Genomic DNA, 24,255 nt, shown 5'->3' on the forward strand with positions numbered 1-24,255 from the left:
TTTTTTTTTTACAAATGAAACATAAGCACATATGTACTTTGCAAAGCAGCTATAGTAAATGCGAAGATTTTTTTATGGACTTATTACAAATCTCTTTTCTTGGTTTCACTGTGAACTATTGAGTCCAGACTTTTTTCAAATAGATAGCTTGAATTGAGTTATATTTGACTTCACACCCATATTGAAATAAAGAGCTCTTTAAACACTGTGAAAGGTCATTTCAGGCATTTTTTATTTTCATTATTCCATGATCTATTGATTATGTTGACTTTTCACAATAGCCCTAAACTAATAGATTAATTTTTACCAGTTTCACAGTATTTACAGTTGGATTGTGATATTAAATCACTTAACTCACTTATGAATGCCTTTGTAAATGCTGTAGTCCTCATTTTTTTTATAACTATTGAAATTTACCCTGGCTGAAGTTTATACAGGTCAGCCTTGGTTTGCTGCTTCAAAAAAGATATTTTTCCTCTTTATTAGGGAAAAAAATCCCTGATAAAGAGGGATATTTATCAACCCAGAATTTTACCTTGAGCGTCATAAAATTTTATGGCTAGTGTTTTAGCTGCTTTCTGCTCATCTCTCTCAGGATAGCTGGGGATATTTGAGCTACATGATCTGAGAACAGTAGATGTCACATTGCTCAGACAGACCGGAAGTTGTACATATTTAACGTAATGTGTAAAACTTAGATTGTTTGGGGAAAAAGTACATCTAACTCTGCAATTTGAGTCTTATCAGGAAAAACAACAATTTCTTGCAACTATCCATCACGTGTTGGCACATTAAGTAATTACCTGAAAATGAATGGCATCATAAACCCCAGCTCATGTGATTTTTCATTATCCAGAGCTGGCATGTGCTGTAAACTCCATCATGGTGCTCGTATACAGCCGCCATTGAAGGTATTGCAATCATAGCCTCGGGAAGAAAAGTGCAAACGGGTACACAGCTTGAAGAGATGATTTTTATCAAGTTTGACATCTATGTGTTTGGCTGGGGGTGTTGTTATGGGTGACTGAGCTGTTTGTTCATCGACCAGATGAACCGTAGTCTTCTTGAAATGTCCAGCTACAACCTGGCTGGGCCAGTAACATTTCGACAAAACTTGCAATATATTTAGTCACCTCTTGTAATTTCTTGTGAAGCAGCCAAGTCAGTGATGTTTTTGTGGGTTAACCTTGTTTAAACAGAGAAGGCTTATTGTCTAGCCTTTCAGCTTGCGAGTGCACAAGAGTCTTTATTTCTATTATTTGGATACAGGCCTTCCAGGGAATAAAGTGCTTTATGTAGCATAATCCAGCAGTTGTCTGTGACAGTCAGTTTGTGCTTGTTTTATAATGCAGGAGTTGTAATTACGTTGAAGAGTCTGTGTCAAGCCTGCTCATCCTCACTTCAAATAAGTTGTTCTCGTTCTCTCGTTGAAAGAGAGGAGAGTTTTTTTTGTTCCCCTCCCTACTAATTCTTCAAAACAAAAATCAATTAGGCTCATAGAAAATGGAACTGAACAATTTGCTGCATTGCAGTATTAATATGTTCAATATTGCAAAAGACTGGTTTGATGCAATATTTGGTATGCTGTAATATTTCAGATGCTATATATGCTCTGACCGGATATAGATCTAAATCTCCAATAATGATCAAAGTTGGTATAGATTGGAGAGGATGTTGTGATGATGGGATAACAGTAGAGGGAAATGCGGGTTAGTGGGAATCGATGTCGTTATTATCCCCACATTCATAGCAATAGTATTGCAAAGTCATGCTTCCTTACTATTGTGCAAACGAGGACTCTGTGTCTGCTTAATTAAGTTAATTTTACATGTATGTGAGCTTCAGCTTTGCTATTTTTGTCTTTGTGCCTCTTCATATCATCTCCCCACTACTTGGAGACTTCCAGCTGAATAAATTATGATTTAAAGTCTTTCCTTTAATTCACCCGTCTTTTATCCCGTCACCTCTGATTTTCTCCAACTAATTCATTTATTTCCGTGTATATTCCCGACTAAACTTTGTCTAAGCACACAACAGCATGTAAACATTCAAGATAAGTTACTTGTCAGCTATTTTTCTGCTTCAATACACTCTTTATTTTCAATTATGTGGACAAACACTTGCAGTCTGTGAATGTATTGATATTGTGGTGGAGTTCTTGCATTTTCTTTGCTTTGACTCAAAACTGTATTTCCGCAATCGCTCATTCGAGGCGTCATAAACCAAAGCTCACAGACTGTAAACAATAATGTTGGTCTTTACTAGTTCCATTTAGCTTTTTATATTTGTTTTCCAGTTCAGATTGGATTAAAGTTTTTAAGGTTCTCAATGTTTAAAAAGAGCAGCTTGTATCCTTAGCCAGTAAATTAAAAGCCTTGTAAGTGAGGAATATTTTTATTTTTTTTACCGTTTTGGCAACGCAAAGCATGACATTCAAACTGTAAAGTAGAGATACAGAGATCAGGTTTTCAATTTTGTTTGATAGGGAAAACAATCTCACTCTCGAAAAAGAAAAAATGAAATTGTGGAATCATAGAACAAGTGCATGAAATGTGCTGCAGGGTTTTGATTGTGGCAACAAAAAATGAGGAAAATCCATAATTATCTCAAAAACCTTAATCTGTTTAACTCAAAAAAACTAATACTATGAAGAATGTCCTGTTGGGTGATGTGTTTGATGAAAAAAGTGGAAAACTTTTAGTTTTTATAAATTTTTAGGATCAGAAGTCATTCACTCAGTTTTTGAACTGCTGTTTACTCATTAGAGCAGATGAAATTATCCGAATTTATTCTGAATCATCTTGTTTTTTGAGTTGTTCATTTGGTGTAGACATTTTCAGATTGTCATCTCTGTATTTGTGACTCCGACTGGAGTTTTTGTGAACGTGTGTGCCGTACGACTGCCAGCAAAGGAAATGAAAGGAACCAATACTTCCAGGAAAGCTGGATGTCTGAAGCAGCCCCTCCTGCTTTGGAACTCTATTGTGTGTTGCGTCTCATTTATTCTCGCTCCATCTCTCCTTTCACTTTAATCTCCTTGTCTCTTGTTTATTGATCTGTTCATTGCCTTTCCGTAATGTCATCTTCTCTTCATGGCAGAGTCATTGTTTGCCTTCCTTCATGCCGCTGCGTTTCATGTCTCCGTTTCTCTCTCTCTCTCCCTGTTTCTCTCACTCTCTTCCTCTCTCCAGATCAGAGGCAGTAAAAAGTGAGCCTCATGTGAGCGGTTCGCTCTCGTTGTCCGGTGCAACTCGTGCCTTTTCCTCATCTTTCTCCTCTCCTCCCGTCCTATTCTGGCGTGCCGGGACTTTCTGCTCCTCTCCCTCTTCGCTCTGTCTTCATTTCACTCCTCCTCGCCGTCATTCTCGTCTGACTCGGCAGGGTGCCGTCACAAGTGATTTGTATAATTCTCTCTTCTAGTTCCGCGGTCGGGGTTGCGCGTGTGAATGTCCGCGTGGAGGAGAAAGTGAGTGTCTCGTCTTGTCCGGTTCGCCTCCATCGTGCGTGTGCTGAGCGACGGGTTGGTGTTTATAAAGAGAGAGAAAGAAAAGCTAAGAAAGGAATCTCCTACTGTCTTTTTGTGAGCGTGTATGTGGATGATGAAGCGTGGGATCGCTCTGAGCTGAGCTCACATGTGTGACTGTTTCTTTCTCTCTCTGAGTACATGCGTTTTTGTGTGCGTGCACGCATCACGTCAGCTTGGCTGGGGTCTGGTCGCTTGGCTGGGGAGAGGGAGAGGGAGAACAATATGAGTGGGGTTGGGCAGTGCTAGCATGCGGACCAGGAGCAGGCTGCTGCAGACTTGTAGCAGTCTTAAGATGATGGCCATGGTCCGGACCTCCCTCCAGAAAGTGGTGGTCTTCTTACACAGGCTCCAGAGGATGGCCATCTCCTCGCCGCGCTACCAGAAACTCTGCAAGGTACGTGGAGAGACCCAGCTGGAGAAGAACAAAGTCTCTGCTTTTTTAACTTCAGATGAAATTTAAGTTCGAGTTTCGTGGATGTGTTTTTTTTTTTTTTTTTTTTTACTTTCTTGGTAAATATTTCCAAAGTTTATGCAGCTTTTATTGGGGTTGATTTGAGACTGTTGTATTTGGTTTTGATCCAGTTTTATTTTTTTTTTTTTTGTTTTTAAATCCTTGCATTTTTGAGATGATCCAATATATTGTTTATTCATGATTTTAATTTGGACTCACAAATTATAAACATACCATAAAATTTACCTTCTTTGGTTCCTCTTAAGTTGGCTCCTTTTTTTCCCCAATATTTGGTCTGTTTTATTAAGTCCAAATTTATGTTACACTGCCTGAAAATTTAAACTGTTCTTATTTCATGTCATCTTATTAATTTATTTTTAAAAAATTTCTTGGATTTTTAATGCATGCGGTTAAATTTATGTCTGTCCTTTCCTGCTGTGAATGCAATGATTTGTAAAAGCAAAACAAACAAAAAAACTTACTGTTTTTGTTCACCCTGTGCATCATATTATTTGAAGAAGCTAATGGCAGCAGTGGAATGATCGATGTTTGTTTTTTTCTTTTTAATTCTAAGTCACTTCTGAGGTGACACGTGTCTAAGCAACACAGATTTATTGTGAAAACCCAACGGAGCGTGAATCAGTTGACTCTGTCTCTGCCCTTTGTCAGCTGTATTGATTTTACCGTAGAGAAAATGACCAGTGATGTGTGCAGTGCTTGATCTTGTTTTGTGTCGCTGTTGATCATCACTGGTCGTTGCTTGTCCTTGCTCTCTCTGCACATCAACAACTTGCTCTCGGATTAAGGGCATCCAGATGTTGAGATTTGGCATTGCTGTGCCAAGAAGGAAAACGGCAGCGTTGAGGATTACTTGCCAGCTTTCAGCCTTTGTCTGCAGCTTTTTAAAAAACATTTCCTCTTTGTTTGCTTGTTCTTTGCTTGTTTATGCCAATATGCGCGTGACAGCTTGTTTGCACACTTTACTCGATGTGAAAGCACAATGAGTACTAATTAAACTCTGGACTTGCTCATCTGGCCTCCATTCAGCACCCTTTAGAGTCAGACCTACCTGGGTTGTATCCGTGCTGGTAGGAGGCATTACTCACTCTGCACCCAATTACCCTCCCCTGAGTTGCATCCGTTACTTGAGCGTTGTTTGGCCTTCCCCTCGGGAGAGGGGCTGGTGTATTGCCAGGCTGGTCACACCTCCCTGGGGTGCCCTTACTGGCTGCCAGTCTAGAACAGGAACTTCCTGATGATGGATTTGCATGGGGCTCACAGGGTGCACCCTCTGGGTCTGGCCATTTATTCTGTTTTGGGATAGTGCTGATGCTAAAACCGCAGACATGATTATTTCCCACCCCTGTGGATTGAGTTTGTCCATTTTTTTTAAAGCCACATACTTATCTGTGATTTGTGATTTTTCTTTATTAAAATCATTCTACAGGTTTACCCCTGGACTTCTTGTTTTCCCTGCTCCTCTCCTTTGGACCATTTGCAAGCCTGCGGCAGGTCTAGTCTATTGGTGAATAGAGCTGCTGAGTGGCATGCCGGTTTCGTTTATAGTGAGTCCTGGTGGCTCAGCTCTGTCTCTCTGTGTTGAATCAATGGCTGAGAATTGGCTGAAAGGCCTGCCTCTCTCCAGAGGGGTGTCCTCCTACTCTCATTACTGTTGCGTTGCTTCCAACTGTGTGTGCGCGTGTCTGTCTTTAAACAAAGCCCACTTTAGAAGCAGCCCTAAATTAGAGGTACTATGCATTCATCCTTGCTGGTTCCTGCTGTTTCTGTGACACAAGCTCTGGCCTTTGGGCTCCACAGTCTGTGCACCTTTGCTCTTGGCTCACTGCTGCCCCCTGACATATGACTCAGGCACGGGCATAAAGCCCAGCTTTCTGACCCTTCTGTCCTTCAGCTCTGTCAGGATCCTTGGGGTTATTAGCAAGTGTTAGCATTAGCAGTTAGAGCCTCGGGTGCAGGCTGATAACCTCCACTTCTCCCTCTGGTATCTTGGCTCACACTCAAATCAGGAATATTTTTCTTCACGCTCCCTTAGATTCTTTAGTCTGCAGGCATACGCACACTCAATGCAAACGTTTGGAGCACATAATCATGCACACTTACCAAGTGAGTCACAGGCAGTGGAATAACATGGAAACTGAGGTCATTTAAACTTGTTTAGGCGGCATTTAGAATCTAGAAAGACAATAAAAGAAAATGAGAATAAGGTTTCAATTCCAATCAACATTTTTTATGCAATTCACAACTGATTGCTTATCGGCAGAAGCTGCGACATGAAATGGTACTTAAATCACACAAAATAGCTTTTACTGCGAATACTGTGGAATATTGTGACGAAATGACGGGAATACAACAGAAAATCTTATCTTGTATCAGCACCCAATATAAGCTTCCTGCCAATCTCTTGTCTGTGTCTATATCATATTAGGTTCTCCCATGTCTAGTAAACCCATTTATTGAGCCAGAGGTTGTGTGCATTGTCTTCAGCAGTGGATTTTGTGCACATACTTCCATTAGTGGCTTTTAGACAGCCTAACCTTATAACGTCTGTGTGGTTTATCATCATGAGCTCTTTATAGCAAGTGGAAATGTCTGCAACTTCCCCTTGTGATGAACAAAGTAAAATAACCAGGCGTATGTGTTGTAGGCAGATAGGTGAGGACTGTGTTAGCTGGAATTTATATGATATCCTATGGTGACGTGCAAACATAGAATAGATACCCTTGATTGTCCAAAAGTGGGAACAAGATAAGAGTATTAAAATACACAAATTAAGGATGATAAACTGTACAGTAGGGGCAAAACTAGAACATTTCTGAAGAAATTTAAATGGGGCCTGCCAAAGTGTGCCCGTCTGATGCTACAAATTAGCATCAATGCTAAAATAAGCTGCAATGTACTCAATAGCATGTGGAGAGGCACAAACATGTTGAGTAACATGGACTTACTCCATTCTGTATGTTAAAATTAGTGTACAAGTTAAAATGAGCCAAATTGCTAACATTAGCCTAAATGCTGTCGCTAGCATGTTGTTTTACATTTTCTTCGTCCATTCAGTATACTGAGTGACTAATAAATAAGAAAAATAGATAAAAGCTATTTTTAGGGAAAAGGCTAGTGCTAATGGGGAGCAGTGAAATGCTAATGTTTGCGCAATGTATTAACCAACAAAGAGATGTAACTTCTATCATGAATATAGATTAGCTAAAAACCCTACAAATTACAATGAAATACTGCTACTTCCGCTAGTCACCAGAAGTAAGACCCATAATCGTTTCCCCAGTAAGCCTCCCACGAGTAAGGTGGATAGAATGTTCAGTTCCAATGGTATCAATGCCATTAGCAGTGATGTCATCACTCTATGATATCACAAGGGAATCTCTCTCTTGAATGTAGCTCACAGACAAAGTTTTCTCTGATCTGTTCCACAGTTCTATCGCGACAGATCACCCTTCAGAGCACGTTCGACGTTCAGAGAAGCAAGAAGTTACTAGAATATAGACATGATGCAACAACAGATTGTTTGCAAACATGAAGCTTTTCCAGCTAAGCATTCATGGGTCGACATGGTAGACCTCAACATCCAAGTCGACTACAACGTTGTCATTTTCCCTGTTGAAGATGACAGCCCCATTGAGCCGGAAGATGAATCAGAGATCCAGGGGGAATCAAGTCCTTCCGGCGACTTTGAGAGTCCAAGATCATTGGAAGTCAAGCAGGAAACAACACCCTCTGCTGGCTTCAGATCACCCCCTCAGTGGGGGTGATCTGAAGCCAGCAGAGACTGCTGACGTGTTGGCAGAGACTAGCCAACACGTCAAAGATTTGACAAAGCAGGTAGACTATCTTAAAACAGAACTGCAGAGAAAGAATTTTGAACTCCATGAGGAAAGAGACAAAAGGATTGCATGTCAGGCTGAAGTCAAATCCCGGCAGGAGGAGATTCAAAGACTGCAAAAAATGTTGGAAAAAGAACGTCACCTGCAAGTCAAACGTGAACAGGTTTCTTGCTCTTCCAAAATTACAACTGACAAGAACGATCTTCAACAGCTGGAGTACTTCAAGTGGGAGGCTGCAAAATACGCCTCCCGCAATAAAGGTCTGATTGAAGTAATGGTTGAAGAATACAGAGTGAGACTCAAATATGAGGAGCAGCTCAAAAGTCACTCTGAGCAAGCTTCCACATTTAAGGCTCAGGAGGAAACAGTGAAAGTTCTGCAGGGTCAAGTTGCGGACCTGAAGGTGGAGTTGAAACTTGCTCTAGAAAATAACCATCCTAGAGTCTCCACCCGCCCAGAGGTCCCCCTGCAAAGAAAAGGCTCCCTACAAACAGAGGAGACCAAGGATAGACAGAACTCCAATCAACCAGGGAGCTTTGAAGAAAGACAGACCTCAAATCAACCAGGGAGGTCTGAAGAAAGATGGACCTCCAATCAACCAGGGAGGTCTGAAGAAAGATGGACCTCCAATCAACCAGGGAGGTCTGAAGAAAGATGGACCTCCAATCAACCAGGGAGGTCTGAAGAAAGACGGACCTTGAATCAACTAGTGAGGTCTGAGGAAAGATGGACCTCCAATCAACCAGAGAGGTCTGAGGAAAGACAGAACTCCAATCAACCAGGGAGGCCCGAGGAAAGACGGAACTCCAATCAACCAGGGAGGCCCGAGGAAAGACGGAACTCCAATCAACCAGGGAGGTCCGAGGAAAGACAGACCTCCAATCAACCAGGGAGGTCCAAAGAAAGGCAGACCTCCAATCAACCAGGGAAGTCTGAGGAAAGACAGACCTTGAATCATCGAGGGGTCTCCATGCATAGCCTGGCTCAGCCTTTGCGCCGACCCACATTCAGGTTGCAAACAGAGGAGTCCACGCAAAGCCAAACCTCCACACAAACATGGAGGTCCGAGGAAAGACAGACATCCATGCAATCAACCTCCACTGGTTGCATGGAGCGTCTTCATGTTGGCGTTGGCAAGAAGGTCAAGCTATGCCCGGCTCGGCCTTTACACCGACCCACACCCAGGTGGCCCTAACCTAGGTCACTATCCAAGCCCAGGTTTTGCTAGCACTTTGCATAATGAAAATTTGAGGCTTTTCACAAATTTGGCAAAGCCTCAAACACTTTATATTATATAATATTCATCCATCATCTGACATACCTATGTATGTTAAATGATGGATGGATATTTGTTAAACAGTTGACAATAGAGTACGAAACAGAGAATTTGTGAAAATTTGTTTGGCACTGCTACTGTCCAGAAACAACCAATCAGAACCAAAAGACAAACTTTTGGTTCTGATTGGTTTCTAATGTGTTGAATGTGTCTCAGCACATTCAACACATGTGTCTCAGCACATTAGACTACTAGTGTGCTGCAGCTATGCAATTGGCAGAAAAACAACCTAACATTATATCCATCCATCCATCCATTTTCTTACGCTTATCCGGGGTCGGGTCGCGGGGGCAGCAGCTTCAGAAGGGAGGCCCAGACTTCCCTCTCCCCAGCCACTTCTTCCAGCTCCTCCGGGGGAATCCCAAGGCGTTCCCAGGCCAGCCGAGAGACGTAATCCCTCCAGCGTGTCCTGGGTCTTCCCCGAGGCCTCCTCCCGGTGGGACGTGCCCGGGACACCTCACCAGGGAGGCGTCCAGGAGGCATCCTTACCAGATGCCCGAGCCACCTCAACTGGCTCCTCTCGATGTGGAGGAGCAGCGGCTCTACTCTGAGTCCCTCCCGGATGACCGAGCTTCTCACCCCATCTCTAAGGGAGAGCCCAGCCACGCTGTGGAGGAAACCCATTTCGGCCGCTTGTATCCGGGATCTCGTTCTTTCGGTCATGACCCAAAGCTCATGACCATAGATGAGGGTGGGAACGTAGATCGACCGGTAAATCGAGAGCTTCGCTTTTTGGCTCAGCTCTCTCTTCACCACGACGGACCGGTACAGCGCCCGCTTCACAGTAGACGCTGCCCCAATCCGCCTGTCGATCTCCCGCTCCCTTCTTCCCTCATTCGTGAACAAGATCCCCAGATACTTAAACTCCTCCACTTGAGGCAGGACGACCCCCCTGACCCGGAGAAGGCACTCTACCCTTTTCCGGCTCAAGACCATGGCCTCGGATTTGAAGGCACTGAGCCTCATCCCGGCCGTTTCACACTCTGCTGTGAACCGCTTCAGTGAGAGCTGCAGATCACGTTCCGATGAAGCCAACAGGACCCAATCATCCGCAAAAAGCAGAGATGCAATCCTAAGGCCACCAAAACGGATCCCCTCAACACCTCGGCTGCGCCTAGAAATTCTGTCCATAAAAGTAATGAACAGAATCGGTGACAAAGGGCAGCCTTGGCGGAGTCCCACTCTCACTGGAAACGAGCCCGACTTACTGCCGGCAATGCGGACCAGACTCTGACACCGGTAATACAGGGACCTGACAGCCCGTATCAAAGGGCCCGGTACCCCATACTCCCAGAGTACCCCCCACAGGGCCTCCCGAGGGACACTGTCGAACGCCTTCTCCAAGTCCACAAAACACATGTGGACTGGTTGGGCGAACTCCCATGCACCCTCCAGGACCCTGCTGAGGGTGTAGAGCTGGTCCAGTGTTCCACGACCAGGACGAAAACCACACTGCTCTTCCTGAATCCGAGGTTCGACTATCTGACGGACCCTCCTCTCAAGGACCCCTGAATAGACCTTACCAGGGAGGCTTAAGAGTGTGACCCCCCTGTAATTGGAGCACACCCTCCGGTCCCCCTTTTTTAAACAAGCGGACCACCACCCCAGTCTGCCAATCCAGGGGAACTGCCCCCGATGTCCATGCGATATTGCAGAGTCGCGTAAGCCAACACAACCCTGCAACATCCAGAGCCTTAAGGAACTCCGGGCGGATCTCATCCACCCCCGGGGCCCTGCCACCGAGGAGCTTTTTGACCACCTCGGCAACCTCGTCCCCAGAGATTTGAGAGCCCAACCCAGAGTACCCATGCTCAGCTTCCTCAAAAGAAGGCATGTTGGTGGGATTGAGGAGGTCTTCAAAGTGTTCTGCCCACCGGACCACAACGTCCCGAGTTGAGGTCAGCAGCGCACCATCCCCACTATAAACAGTGTTAGTGCTGCACTGCTTCCCCTTCCTGAGACGCCAGATGGTGGACCAGAATCGCCTCGAAGCCGTACGGAAGTCTGTCTCCATGGACTCTCCAAACTCCTCCCACGCCCGAGTTTTTGCCTCAGCGACAACCCGAGCCGCATGCCGTTTTGCCCGCCGGTACCCATCAGCTGCTTCTGAAGTCACACAGGCCAAAAAGGCCCGGTAGGACTCCTTCTTCAGCTTGACAGCATCCCTCACCGAAGGTGTCCACCAACGGGTTCGAGGGTTGCCACCGCGACAGGCACCAACAACCTTGCGGCCGCAGCTCCGATAGGCCGCCTCGTCAATGGAGGTATGGAACATGGTCCACTCAGACTCAATGTCCCCCACCTCCCCCGGAACGTGTTCGAAGTTCTGCCGGAGATGAGAGTTGAAGCTCCGTCTCACAGGGGACTCCGCCAGACGATCCCAGCAGACCCTCACTACACGTTTGGGCCTGCCAGGTCTGACCAGCTTCCTCCCCCACCACCGGAGCCAACTCGTCACCAGGTAGTGGTCAGTGGACAGCTCCGCACCTCTCTTCACCTGAGTGTCCAAGACATACGGCCGCAAATCCGATGAGACGATGACAAAGTCAATCATCGAACTGCGGCCTAGGGCGTCCTGGTGCCAAGTGCACATATGGACGCCCTTATGCCTGAACATGGTGTTCGTGATGGACAATCCGTGACAAGCACAGAAGTCCAACAGCAGAACACCACTTGGGTTCAGATCGGGGGGGCCGTTCCTCCCAACTCACTCTCATTGCCCACGTGAGGGTTGAAGTCCCCCAGTAGAACAAGGGAGTCCCCAGGAGGGGCACTCTCCAGTACTCCCTCTAAGGACTCCACGAAGGGTGGGCAATCTGAACTGCCGTTTGGCCCGTAAGTACAAACAACAGTCAGAACCCATCCCCCCACCTGTAGGCGGAGGGAGGCTACCCTCTCGTTCACCGGGGTGAACCCCAATGTACAGGCGCCCAAATGGGGGGCAACAAGTATGCCCACTCCAGCCCGGCGCCTCTCACCGTGGGCAACTCCAGAGTGGAAGAACGTCCAGCCCCTCTCAAGGAGACTGGTTCTAGAACCAGAGCCATGTGTCGAGGTGAGGCCGACTATTTCTAGCCGGAACCTCTCAGCCTCGCACACTAGCTCCGGTTCCTTCCCCACCAGAGAGGTGAAGTTCCACGTCCCAAGAGCCAGCTTCTGCAGCTGAGGATCAGACCGCCAGGGTCCCCTCCCTCGGCTGCCGCCCATAGCACAATGCACCCGACCCCTTTGGCCCCTCGGACAGGTGGTGAGCCCATCGGAAGGGGTCCAAAGTTTGTCCAAAGTTCGTGTTCATCATAAGGGGTCTTCGGACTGCGCTTTGTCTGGTTCCTCACCTAGGACCTGTCTGCCTTGGGTGACCCAACCAGGGGCATAAAGCCCCAGAAAGCATAGCTCCTAGGATCATTGGGACACTCAAACCCCTCCACCACGATAAGGTGGCAGCCCAAGGAGAGGTAACATTATAACATTATATCATCATTATTTATTGAATGATTTGGATAACAAAATTCTATACAGGCTTGTCAAAACTATTTCGACCCATATTAGAACTTTGCATTGATTTCCCTTCATTTTAGTAGCTGCGATTTTGCTTAACCCAGACATTTTCCCTAACCCAAACCAATACTAGTCTATTCCTAACATTAACTAAGCCTTAGTTTACATCTTACCTCTAAACATTACCCCTGACCCAAAGCAATGAATCCATCATATTAGGACAAGTCTTTGGTCCTAATATGGTGGACCTAATATGACACTGGACATATAATGGTGTGTTCACACCAAAACCATCAGGCGCATCTGGTTTACATTCAAACTGTTGTTCGAGCGTCTAGCGCGGCACCATTTGAACCGTTTGACGTGTCCAGCGCATCAAATACTTCACATAGACTTTGAATATAAAGCAGACTCGCCTGATGCTCAAAACCTGTTTGGTGTGAATGCACCATTAGAATGTTTAGTTTCTATGATAACAATGACATCAGTGATGACACCACTCTTTGATGTATCAAAGGAATCTCTCTTTTGAGTCTATCACACAGACTGTTTTTTCAGACCTGTTCCTTATAAGTTAACTCGTAGGTTCTTGTAACTTTTAAGTTATGAATCTTCTACAGGAGCATTAAAATTATTTGAAGGCACAGAATCAGCCTAGTAGGTTCACATTCTCAGGTGAGAGACTCACCTGGTGTAAAGTTAATTTTTCGGTACTGGAATTGCACCGAGGATAAATTACTTTAATCAAAGCATGTCATGAATATACAGTATATGCATATGTTCCATCTTAAGTACATAGCATAATCGTTTTTTTGTTCCTTTTTCCACCACTAGATGATATAACCTAAACAGCACTATTCAGAGATGCAATAAGTTTATAGCAGCGACCCTGATGCCAACATTTCCAGAAAACATATTAAAGATTGCAGCATGTGTTACGCACATCAGGGCTGGTGTCGGTGTAACAGATGCTGTTTTTCCTGTAAAATGTCTAGGACCGGTAGGAGTGATGAGGCAGAAACAAATCTGTGCTTCACTAATCCTCCTGTAATCTGTTCTGGTTAAATAGTTAACATTTCCAAACAGCATCATATCTGATGTTTCTTCAAAATAATCATTGTGTCCACGTTATTTTCTTTGTCATTCTAGACAATATACTTATTCCTACAATAAACAGTTTTAGATCCTTTAATACAAAGGTACAGCTTATGTCACACACTTAAGTCTCAGAATATCTGCTACTGCATAAAAAATATACAATATATTTTGTTTTTTTTTCCTGTACACCAAAGTTTTCACAGACACAACATAGCTAAACAGATTCGACTCATGTAAAGAAAAAACAATCTAAACATGTCAATAATACTTTCCAACAACTTCCAGAACCATTTTATTTCAAAGCTGATAACTGATCGGTGTGTTAAGCAAGTGACTGACTTGCTTAGCAATTACAATTACAACATAATATAGTTATAAAAACAGCACACTCTGATCCATAGGAATGTTTGACTGAACTTAATAATATTTTTAAATGTGTATTTGTGCTTTAAAAGCAGACTATTTTCAATATATTAAAATAAAACTGCTTACAGAGATTTGCAAATACGACTGATTGCCTGTTTCTTGGGTGCGAAGGTGATCGTTGGAGATTTGTTTCCATTTTAGTGTCTGAGGTTCATTCCCTTCTTCTTTGTCGGTACTAAAAGCTGAATTAGATAGGACATTGTGATCTATGTTGCGGCCCGGACTTCCTTAGCAGCATCACTTTAAAGTGATACATGTGAATGTCTCTCAGACTGATTGAACAAAGTCTAAATGACACTTGATCATTAAATCGGCCCCATCTGTGTGTTTTTCTTTCAGTCATGCAGAATAAAATGAGAGAGACTCACTGAACTCAAGACAGTGAAGGGTCTGTTCTTACATTTTCCTTGAATTCAACCTGCGCTCTCGTTCCCTCTTCACCCAAAAACAGCTAGGGGGCAATCCAGCGAGTGGCTTAAGTGAGCAGAGATAAAATGTTGTGCTCAATATTTTTCCTTGCTCCTTCACTTCTTAGATTGACAATCAATCTGCAGGGACAAGGTCTTGGAGCTCTGCATCTAATGTCCCTCTCTTTTGCCAATATCTATGGCGAGTACTCTGCCACAGAGCTGGCTCACAGTTCATTTTGCCGTTTCCTTTCACTGAGTGTATCTTTTACGTCTGTGGTGCTGACAAACATCACATTCTCCTACTGGAGAGGAGATTACGGCATGTAATCCCTACACAAACAGACACACAAACTCTGGTTCACTCGATTGAAAAACTCAGGCCAGAAGAGATTTATCCAAATTGGTATTCAAAAGACTTTACTAAGAAATTGCATTGATTAATCCTCCTCTCAATGCGTCCCATTACCTCTATCTTCTTTCACCCTCTTCCCCCTTATTTTCTGCCTGTTTACCTTAAAAGCGTCAACACTGATTCTTTCTCCTTTGTGGTTCTCTTCCACCGCTGGACATTTTCCCTACTCCTGTCAAGGATAATTAATTCTTTGAATAGAAGTGGAACAGTTGCTGGAAGATAATTGCTGTTCTTGCTGCGTCCCAGCAAATTTGGTGTCTTATTTCTGTGGTAGACCCAACCCAAATAATTTTGTTCTTCGCCTTTTTAGTGGAAGAAACAGGGACACATTTTTAATGATTTATTACTCCTCAAAATCTCTTCTCTGCAAATGAGCAAATGTCTCTTTCAGTATAGGTTCTCTTTATGAATGTTTTTTTCCCCATTTCAGTCTTTATGAAACGTTGATTGCCTCTGCAAACCTTTTTCGGTTGAAAAGGTTGATGGAAACTTTCCTTTTTATCCCTTCTTCCTCCCCTGTCATCTTTCGTCTCAGCACTATCAATTTCCACAGCACCTCCTTTTGTAGCACCTGCTTACTCTCCCATGATCTTCTTTCTGTTTATGCTGCTGTCATCATCTCTTTAATTGTTAATGTTCTGCTCTCTGTTCTTCCCTCTAACAAAATCTTCCACCCACTTTTGTCTTTATTCCCTTGGTGACAACATATGCTGCTGTTTAGTCATTTAGCCTTGATGCCACTCCAAAGAAACGGGTCAATCTGTGCTGTTGAATTATTTATCGCATACAACATCTTGTCTCGAACCTTGGAAAGACGATTTTATTGAATAACATTAAGATCTACTAAACCCCGTACGTATATAATTTGTCTTTGTGCAGATTTGAGTGTGTGTGCATCTTCTACACTTCCTGAAATACAGTTTCATTTACCTATATGCTCGGGGGACAGAATTTCTGAACTAAATTCCATTGACTTCCAGATTTTTCTGCAAGGAACAGATCTCTCTCTTGTCCAACATTGGTCTAAGTTGAGACAACAGGAGGTCTGGGTTAGCAGGACCCCTCTGTGTACACAACAAATGGTGAAGAGGACTGAAAAAATGATGAGAGGTCTGGAAAAACAAGAGCTTGAGAAAGGTACACAGGAGGAATGGCATCAACAGCAACACAGCCTGGTACGCTCCTCAGAGGTAAATCCTTTGGTACGACAAAAACAAAGCAACTGGAAATGGCTTTTGCTGTTATATCACAGGGAGATTAAACATAAATCGTGCTATATATAGACTGTAATCTCCAGGGGAGGAAAAACATGTCAGAGTCAAATGCTGATGTAGAAATACAACTGAGGAAAAACGAGGAAAGAACATGAAAGGTTGTCAGCAGAACTACTTTGCAACATGATGCAACATGTTTTTTTTTTTTTTTGGTTTGTGTTGTGGAGATGTGCACTTAAGTTATACTTCAGAAAGACAAAGTATCCTTAACAAGTCAAAACTACAGTTAGGATTGTGGGTATGGGGTATTTAGTAAATCCGACTGGAGGCCCATACATGTTCTAGTTTTTATATTTTTTGCTGCAAAAAAAAAAAAATCACTTTTCTCCTAGAGGTTTGATAATCACAACATAATTAACTCCTACCTGTAATTTGATAGTTGAATTTGACTAAATTTGTCAATGAAACCGATGAATATTCATAACTTTCATCCTCTGGGCGACTCGAACAAAGAGCCGTGAAAAAGGATTTGTCGGCAAAAACAATTAGTGTCTCAGTATTATGACAAGTAATCAGATGGTTTAAAAACAATTCCTTTCTCCACTGTACCTCCAACACAAGTAAGGATGACTGTTTTGAGATCACAAAGCTGTGCACAAAGACATTTAGCAATTTACTGTAATTCAAACGTCTTCTGTCTCAGTTTTTATTTTTTCATCTTGCAGGCTGATATTATGTCAGAGAAGTACAGAGTTCAGACTAAAATCTTATTGGTTTGTCCCTGTGCAACCTTCTCGGTGGATCTAAAAGCAAGCATTAAATTAAAAATGTTCTTTTTACGTAACGCGGTTTAAAGATCCGTCATCAGCTCCATAAGACGTTCGAGAAAGTTTAGAAGAAGGATCAGGAATGACAGGAAGGTTTCCATGCGAGCTGTGAACGACATTTCAGCGTAAGCCTCGACTTCTCCTCGGTTGCACCGTCGCGCTTCGGACCGCAAACTTCAAAGCAAGCTCGCGGTTAGAAGAGGCGACACAGAATCGAATTAGATTTCCAACAGTGCTCACATGTGGGTGTTTATTGGTTTAGTGTGTTTCATAGTTATCATGCAAGTGTCTTTGAGAAAAGAGGCTTTTCAACTCCTCATCCGACTGGAAATGGTTTAAGCTTCACGGAGAAGAAAAAAATATATATATACCAAAAAAATAATTTATGACAGTGCAGGAAGTAGCTACCGAGTGCATATGTTTTTAGGGGAAAGTTGAAGTGATGACAGACAGATGTAAACATATGAAACATGAAAGGGCTGAAAATGATGAGACGGAGCAGAGATCGGGCACTGGGAAGAAAGACGGATGACTGCTTTTTTCCATTTTACTCCATGGAGACACATATATACTCATGCTGCCTTATATTCATTTTCTGTCCAAGGATTTTTTTTTTTTTCAGGTAGGCTATGGGGTAAAAAATTTATTTAATGCTTCAGCACATGCGTAGCTTCATTTTTCCTCCACAATTGCCCTCCCTGCCTTCTTCCTCACCTCCCATTGAGAACAGAAGAGCAAAATCAACAAAACCCACAAACATCCACCCTTGATGAACGACTTCCCCTTTTGTCTCCGTCTCCTTCCTCTGTGTTTGTGTGTGAATGTATGGGTGTGCGTGCCAGTTCGTGCCTGCTAAATATCGTCGGGATTAGTGCCGGAGGCTTAATTAAAAAGCAATTACCTTTGGTCGCTGTGGGCGACGCTTGGCGGAGGGTAACTATTCTAATCTGGAGAAACGGCGTTGAATTCCTGAGGATGCGGCACACATTCGCAGTCGAACCCCGTACGCAAATTGCGCAATTGTATCCAGAGTTACAGAGGGATTAAAGCAATTGTTAATTAGTGAAGTGGGTGCAGACTGAAGGGTAGAAGAGGGACATTAGGGTCAGACTTGCTGCTATCCCTCAGTCTCATGCTCTGTGTGTGTTTGTTTATGACGTTAAGTGGCCAAATGATATACCCCCAAACCAAATTAATTTCCTGTGCAAGACTTGCAAGCACGTTTTCTTTTTTCTCCCTCTCCTTCAGTCCCTCTCCTCATTTCCTCTTCCCTGAGACAACGAAGTAGGTTAGGACAGTTAGTGCCCGTGCTAATTTTTTAATTTTAATGTTCCAATTAGACGTCGCTAATCATGGTAATTAGATAATCACTATGAGACTGCCCTTAAAGAACCCTGCATGCGTGAGACGGTGGAGAGGTACACCGATCAGGCATAACAGTGCGACTCCATACGGGGGAAGTGAATAACACAGATTTATCTCTGTATCATGGCAGCTGCTAAACGGTTTGACATATTAGAAAACACATGGACATCTGGTGACGTTTTTAGTGTTTGTCTAAGGACATTTTCAAAACTGAAGCTCCTGTGGTCTGCAGCGGTCAGGATTTATAAAATGAAGTACCTTTGCGGTGCGAAAGCAAACCACATCGACTGAAATATAACAAATGTTTCTGTTTTGGTCCCCAGTCGAACCGAGTCTACATCATCACTTGAGTGAATTGTTGCTAACATCTTGCCACCAGATACCAGAGACCACCTTCAGGGTTTCGGTGGAGTCCATGCTGCTAGTCTGGGCTTCGTTGTAAACACATTAGTGATCCAATCAAGTTTTCATGATCTTCCAGGCATATTGGTGCCACTTAGCAAATACTTTTCCAGGCTTAGAGGATTAATGTCACAGCCAGATCTAGAGAAACTCATCCATGCGGTTATCTTTAGTTACATTGATTATTGCAATAGGTCTGCTTCAGCCAACTGCAGGTGATCCAAAGCGCTGCTGCTCGAGTTCTCACTAAAACCTGGAAGATGGAGCACATCCCTCCTGCTCTAAAGCCCTTAAACTGACTCCTTGAAGCGCAGAAAACAGACTTCAAAATACCTTTGCTAGTTTATAAATTGCTGAAATACAACAACAGCAGATCTTTAAGCCATCAAGACCTCTCAGGTTTTCTGGTTCCAGGACCAAACATGGAGAAGCAGCATTTAGCTTTTATTCACCACAGATCTGGAACAGAACTTTCAGAAAGCTGCAAAACAGCTGAAACAATGAGTCCCTTTAAATCAAAACTAAAGACACATCTGTTTAGAGTTGCCTTTGATTAGTGGTAAGTGGAACATTGATCAACATATTTGATTTGGATTTGCTTAGAAATTTTGATGATGGTATTTGACGTTTGTTACTTGTTTCATAGCTGATGGCCGTAAGGTGTTTTTATGATGTAAAGCACTTGAATGAACCACCTTGTTGCTCTAAATAAACTTAGCTGTTGCAGTGAGAGCAATATGTGTACAAAGCATTACATTCATTCAATATGAGCTGAAGGTCTTTCATTTATTGTTTTGAAAAATTGGCTTTAGCTGCAGGTGGTCAGTATGCTAACGATTCAGCTGTTGAAACTTTTAGAACAGAAAATCAGATTAAGGTTAATCGTTCGTTTGTGGCAACATTTTCTTCAGGTTATGTTTGTGCAATCTGTTTGCCCTCATGTTTAAAGATTTTTTTCCATATCTGATTAGAAATACATTTTGAAACGTTGACTTATTAATTACCGGTATACATGCTTTGAAAAACGCACATAAACATCTTTTCCCCCTCCAGCTGAGAAGTATTACTGTAATCCCCCCGTCTGTCGTCCTCCCATTCTGCATCATTTTATCTATTTATAGCTCATTTTAGGCCTTGCCTCCCCAGACGGCGCTATGGCAACTGAATGATTGACAGGACAATCGATGAGGGGCTGGATCCTCTTTTTCTCTTCCCTTCCTCGGTCTGACCTTCCCTTTGACATGACTACTGTCTGTGTCGTTGAATTACCTGTTTGCATGATGCCAACCCCATGGCTGGCCTTACCCTCCAATGGTAAAGATTGGACATCTGGTAAAGATGGATAATCAGCTCACTGAGGAAATATAGGTCACACACAGATTCCCACGTGCTTCTTTAATTGGTCCTGAATACATGAATTATTATAAACCTTTAAACATATTGCTCCATTTTTTTTGTAGATGTCATATCTTTTGTTGATTAGTCATTATTTCTGTTACTTTTTTAGTTGAGTCATTAAAAATCTTGCAAATATTTGCTGACATGTTAGTCCTCATTGCCCTATGAAACACTTGATAATACATTCAATTAAATTATAATTCAGTATGATTTCTTGTTACCTTTTGGTATACATAATTACTTAATACATTTCTCACAGTCATTCTTCAACATGGGAAAGACGAGCAAACATGCCATTCAGGTACGGCAGATGTGTGTTGATCCTCATTAATCAAGATATGGGTACAAGAAAGTTGGCACTTAAAGTTGCTGATATCAGTCAGAACAATATATTTTTTTAAATTACAACCACTTAACTGGGTCAAGGTTTCCCAAGTGAAATATCAGGATTTCAGAATATGACATTATTGTGATGTTTTTGGAAAAAAAAAAATCAATTGTGATAAACCTGTTTTATCACAACAGGAAAAAAATTTTTTTTGTGACATACAAAGTGTGAATTTGTGACTCTTAGAATGTATTAACTAACAAAAACATTGCAATCCCAATACTTAAACAATGAATATTGTGCACATTGACATTACAATGACTATATTGGCCATATATTTTACAGTTCTTGGTCTGTAATTTCTGCCTCCACACAGTGAGCAGGTCGATTTTAGGAGCTTACTTGTGCAGGAGGAATGTCTGTGGTTCAAGTCTCCATTAGAACAATTTATTTTCAGGCTCTTGCTCACATCTTTGCCAATGGTCCCTGTAATTGTGGAGAGCACACCTGACGACAAATACCACACGATTAGGCATAATTGCAGACAGTTTAATGCAGGCAGCAGAAACATTAAAAAAATCAACTTGCAGGTATAGTTAGCATTTAGCTCTGGATGTTATTTTAAAGTGACATTTCTGTTTCTGTTTATATTCTGTTCAGCAAAAAGTGAAACTTGTTGCACTCACCACAAACCCTTTGGCTGTGGTACTGCGCAGTGTTGTATTTACTGTGAAAATACTGGTTTTGGCTTTTTTAATCTGTCTTGACAGCATGGAGAGCTTACCGTCTGAAGATGAGGATAAACATCGTTCTGACAGGGTGACAATTTTTAGCTTGTCAGCTATCTGAACGTACATGCTTCGGGAATCTCGCTGATACTATATATTTTGTCTTATATCTGCTGGTCTCAGTGGCTGTTCGCTTTGCTAAAATGTATTTGGTGTTTTTTTCTTGTTCCATTTTGAGCCTTGCATTCATTGGCACTTGTTCCGTATTTGTTCTTTTATAGTGTGTTCTTCTGCCTCATGCTCAAGTACATCACTTTATCTAGGTTTAACTTTTTTGGACACGGTTTGTAGCTCAGCAGTTTTTCTCCCAAAGTCATTTTCAGTAGGTGTTGGTAAGATGGCTCTTAAACAATGGAAAACTCTAACATTCAGTATTCCTCATGTCTTCTGCCAATTACAACACGATTTATAAAATACATACGCCTGTCTGGAGAGTCCAAACCTCCCATCAGCTGAATCTGTTTGACACAAAGGCATTGCAGTTGTCATTTGGATGCATCATTGAACTTTTACGATCCTCGTTCTCATTGAAATAAGAGGATTCGTGTGGCTTCAAAGACGAAGCTGAGATGAAGTTTTACCTTCCCAGAAGAACTTTGACCTTTCAGAAACATGCACGCACCAACACACCTGCAGCTGTCACTTCAATGAGAGGTTGTTCTAGAAAGTAAGGATTTAGAATAATTGAACAAAAATGCAATTATTTAAATGTTGTAAAAAGTTTGAGAAATATGTGCTACTTTGTCACAATCTTTTCACATAAAATACCAATAGAAGATTGTGGTTTAATGTAGCAAACCATAAACATTTTATGAATACTTTCTTAAGGCTGTGTAAATGCATCATGCTAAAGAAAAATATGTAAGAATATGCAAGAATTAATGGTCTGCTTTGACTTTATTCTTTCAGGTCTCAGCAAGGAGCACTGCACAGGCTTCACTTTGATAAAACAATCTTCTTTCGGCCATTTTAGCTCACGTGTTTTATTATCTTAATTTTAGAGCCCAAACAGCATACAGCCGTTTGAAATTAGGATGAATTGTTTTTTGCTTATCTCCTCAGATGATTGAGCACACTGTTCTCAGCAGTAATTGTAAGTAGTTGTAATGCGCTTGGTATAAAGATATAATTTCTTTCTGAGTAGAAAAGTCCAGCCAAAGCTCTCCTGGGCTTTATTGCTGCCTCAGTGCCATTTTTATCATATGAAATAGCTGTAAGTTTGATTGGATGTCTTCCAGCCGCCAGAATCGTGTTTTTCCCAGTAGTATTAAAGATATTGGAATTATGTGCTGTGTGGCTAAATTGCTTCTGGAAGCCACATGTATAGAGGGACAGAATCGAAGGGACAAATAGTCGGGGTAATGGAAGACGGCTTCAGGCTGCGTCGGTGGTATAAATCAGTTTCCCTCTGTTTTTATGCGAGTTTCACTTACTGCTTTTCGCCAATCGCCATACATGGCAATCAGAAAAGATGGTGCCCACTTTATCTCTGTCAAACTGTTTCTTCATTTTTCTCTAAATCTTTCTTTTGAATGCTCTGATTTACTCTGGTGGGCTGACTATTGGTGTTGTAAGACTTGGTTATTTTCTGCTTCTGTTTCTACATCTGTGCTGACAGGCCTGAGCCTACAGCTGATAGAAAATCAATTTAAGGCTCTAACCATTCCATAGATGTGCCACTCATCACCTAATTGCTCAGTTCACCTCAATTAAAGAAAACAAACCACATGCTCACACATGCAGAGTGTTTAAGTATGCAGACACTATAGCTGTGCTTTTATTGCTACTTTGTCACAAGACGGATTAGACTGAAAACTAGAAAAATGATTGAACAGAAATGATTTCCTTCCTTTCATGCTTCTCATTTTGTTTCCTTCCCCATCGTTCTCTTCATCCCTTGCATACACCTTCCTAATTTTCCAAAGTTGTATGCTTCCTTATATCATGTCCTTTTCTTCCTTACCTGCCTTCATTCCATGAACTCTACTTTTATCACATCCCTCTTACTTTCCTTCTTTTTGTGCTTTTACTTCTTTTCTTATTTGTTTTTGCTTCCCTCCTTGTTGCCCTTGTGCTTTTCGATGCGTCCCTTCTTTCTTTTCTTCTTTGTTCTTAGTTTTATATGATTAGCAAAGACTTCTGTGACATCAATAGTAACTCAGTTGTTAGTTTCTACTTTTGTGATAAAGGGATTTGTCAAAACTGACTTAAAGATATATGATCTCTGGACTACTGCGTTTTTAAGTTTTTAATACTTGAATAAAATATGTGCAGGAACCCTGGATAAATGTAGCAAAGTGTTGAGGTGCTGATCTAATCTGATGCTGGTTGGACAGTTAAGACATGTTTTGTCATCTCCATCTCTTCTTGAAACCTTTGTGTACTGAATTTCTTGTACACAAAAGTAGCAGTTTTCTTTTAAAAATTAGAAATATTCATTACTTCACGCTGCTTAATGGCTTTCCATTACAGTGGTATTTAGAGATTTGCTTTTAGCAGCTCATGTTACATTAAATTCTCTGCTTTTTAAAGGAAATGCCATATTCATGATGCTGTCTCTCAGATGAAGATTATTCTTTGGACTGTTGTGGTAAAATTTAATTTATTCAGGCAGAAATTGCACATTTGCTTTATATTTCATGGATGTTAGTTTGGAAAGAGTGGAAAAAACCCTCCACAACACAGCCGGCACAAACAACAACAACAAAACAAATAGCCTAAGGAAAGCTGTTTTGATCTCTAGGAAACACTGATTTGTGATGGTGACAATATGTTTGTGTAAGAAAGTTTGCCTTGAGAAACTTTAGTTTTTACTCATGGCGCTGATGAATCGTTGTGCATGTAGATAATTTTACCGACAGCAAACTCACTTGTTCCTATAAAATTAATAAAGTGAGGCTATATATCCTCTCAACGTGG

General features: G+C 42.1%; 1 protein-coding gene across 13 annotated transcripts in view; it reads left to right on the forward strand.

Moving 5' to 3' along the window:
- Positions 1-24,255, forward strand: part of utrn (utrophin) — a 184,098-nt gene that overhangs the window by 63,851 nt on the left and 95,992 nt on the right. The window contains exon 1 of one of the 13 annotated variants that reach the window (XM_081602375.1): positions 2,884-3,920. The exons of 11 other annotated variants lie outside the window; for them this stretch is intronic. In XM_081602375.1, coding sequence (XP_081458501.1) covers positions 3,774-3,920 — 147 coding nt within the window. In that variant the 5' untranslated portion in view covers positions 2,884-3,773. Of the gene's footprint in view, positions 1-2,883; positions 3,921-24,255 lie in introns of those variants that run through there. One more of the 13 variants, XM_008397717.3, reaches the window with a different exon arrangement.

The sequence above is a fragment of the Poecilia reticulata genome, chromosome 21, assembly GCF_904066995.2.
Source record: "Poecilia reticulata chromosome 21, P_reticulata-male-v2, whole genome shotgun sequence".
Lineage (NCBI taxonomy): Eukaryota > Metazoa > Chordata > Actinopteri > Cyprinodontiformes > Poeciliidae > Poecilia > Poecilia reticulata.